Source organism: Buceros rhinoceros, unplaced genomic scaffold (genome assembly GCF_000710305.1).
Source record: "Buceros rhinoceros silvestris isolate BGI_N320 unplaced genomic scaffold, ASM71030v1 scaffold18506, whole genome shotgun sequence".
Taxonomy (NCBI): Eukaryota; Metazoa; Chordata; class Aves; order Bucerotiformes; family Bucerotidae; genus Buceros; species Buceros rhinoceros.
The window spans coordinates 3,025-4,076 of NW_010418302.1; the positions used below are offsets into that span (position 1 = coordinate 3,025).

General features: G+C 40.1%; 1 protein-coding gene across 1 annotated transcript in view; it reads left to right on the forward strand.

The window, feature by feature from the left end:
• The window catches only part of BNIP1 (BCL2/adenovirus E1B 19kDa interacting protein 1), a gene marked incomplete at its 5' end in the record, with an annotated part of 3,822 nt that extends 2,882 nt beyond the window's left edge, over nt 1-940 (forward strand). The window contains 1 exon segment of the mRNA XM_010138500.1: nt 744-940. Within this exon segment, the coding sequence (XP_010136802.1) occupies nt 744-940 (197 nt within the window).
• Nucleotides 941-1,052: the final 112 nt, after the last annotated feature.

The window sequence follows — 1,052 nt, forward strand, 5'->3', positions numbered from 1 at the left end:
GGGAAAGAGAATTTGGAAGGGACCAATGTTCCATCTTGCTGCTTTGGCATATTCTCAAATTCTGTCTTTAGTTAAGACCAGTCAACAAACTTTTCCTCTAGTTGATAAAAAAGAGGGGGAAATGTCAAAAATAACTATTAAAACCTGTTTACATTGTTTGAGGTGAATAATTAAGGATCTTGTACTGCTGCACACTGCTTTTTCACTTTCTGCAACCCTGTCTGAATCGCACTGATCGACCACTCTGGCTTGGGGGAACAGTTCCACCTGTGCAATTAATGTATACGATTACTGACCTGTCCTGCTGCTGCTAGAACTGATGCTGGTAGTGATGGTGATTTCTCTGCCTTAAATTGGTGGTTCTAGCACCATTTAAGAATTTCACTCTGCTTCCACCGAGCTTTCAGGTAACACTGACTTTATTCATAAAAAATACGAACTGGATTTGGTCTGGGAACCTAAAAATGAAGAATCCAGGAACAGGACATGGGCCCTTTAAGCCATTCAGCTCTCTTACTTTGTGTTTTTCCTTAGCACATCAGGATTACCGAGCTGTGAAAGCTTCTGCAAGAACACAGCCCGCATTTGTCTTACCCTTGTCAGTCTGACCCAGAAGAATGTATTCTGACCCAGAATCTGTATTCCCAAATGTTGCATGCTTATATCTTTTGTCATGTTATTTTTGAATATTTTGAATATTTTGAAGCATAACCAGCTGATTTTTTTTTCCCCCTCAATTTCAGCTAATTCTTCACGAACCATCCTGGAAGCAAATGAAGAGTTTAAGTCCATGTCTGGAACAATTCAGCTGGGGCGAAAGCTAATAACCAAGTATAATCGCAGGGAACTGACGGACAAGCTGCTCATCTTCCTCGCTCTTGCCTTATTCCTGGCCACAGTGCTCTATATTTTGAAAAAAAGACTCTTCCCATTTTTATAAAATTCCAAAGCCAAACTGAATGCTTACAACATACCAGAAAGAGATGGCAGATTAATGGTAGGGCTTTTAAATAAAATAATAACGGGATATTGCAGTAGCTGGCAGAGAGTTG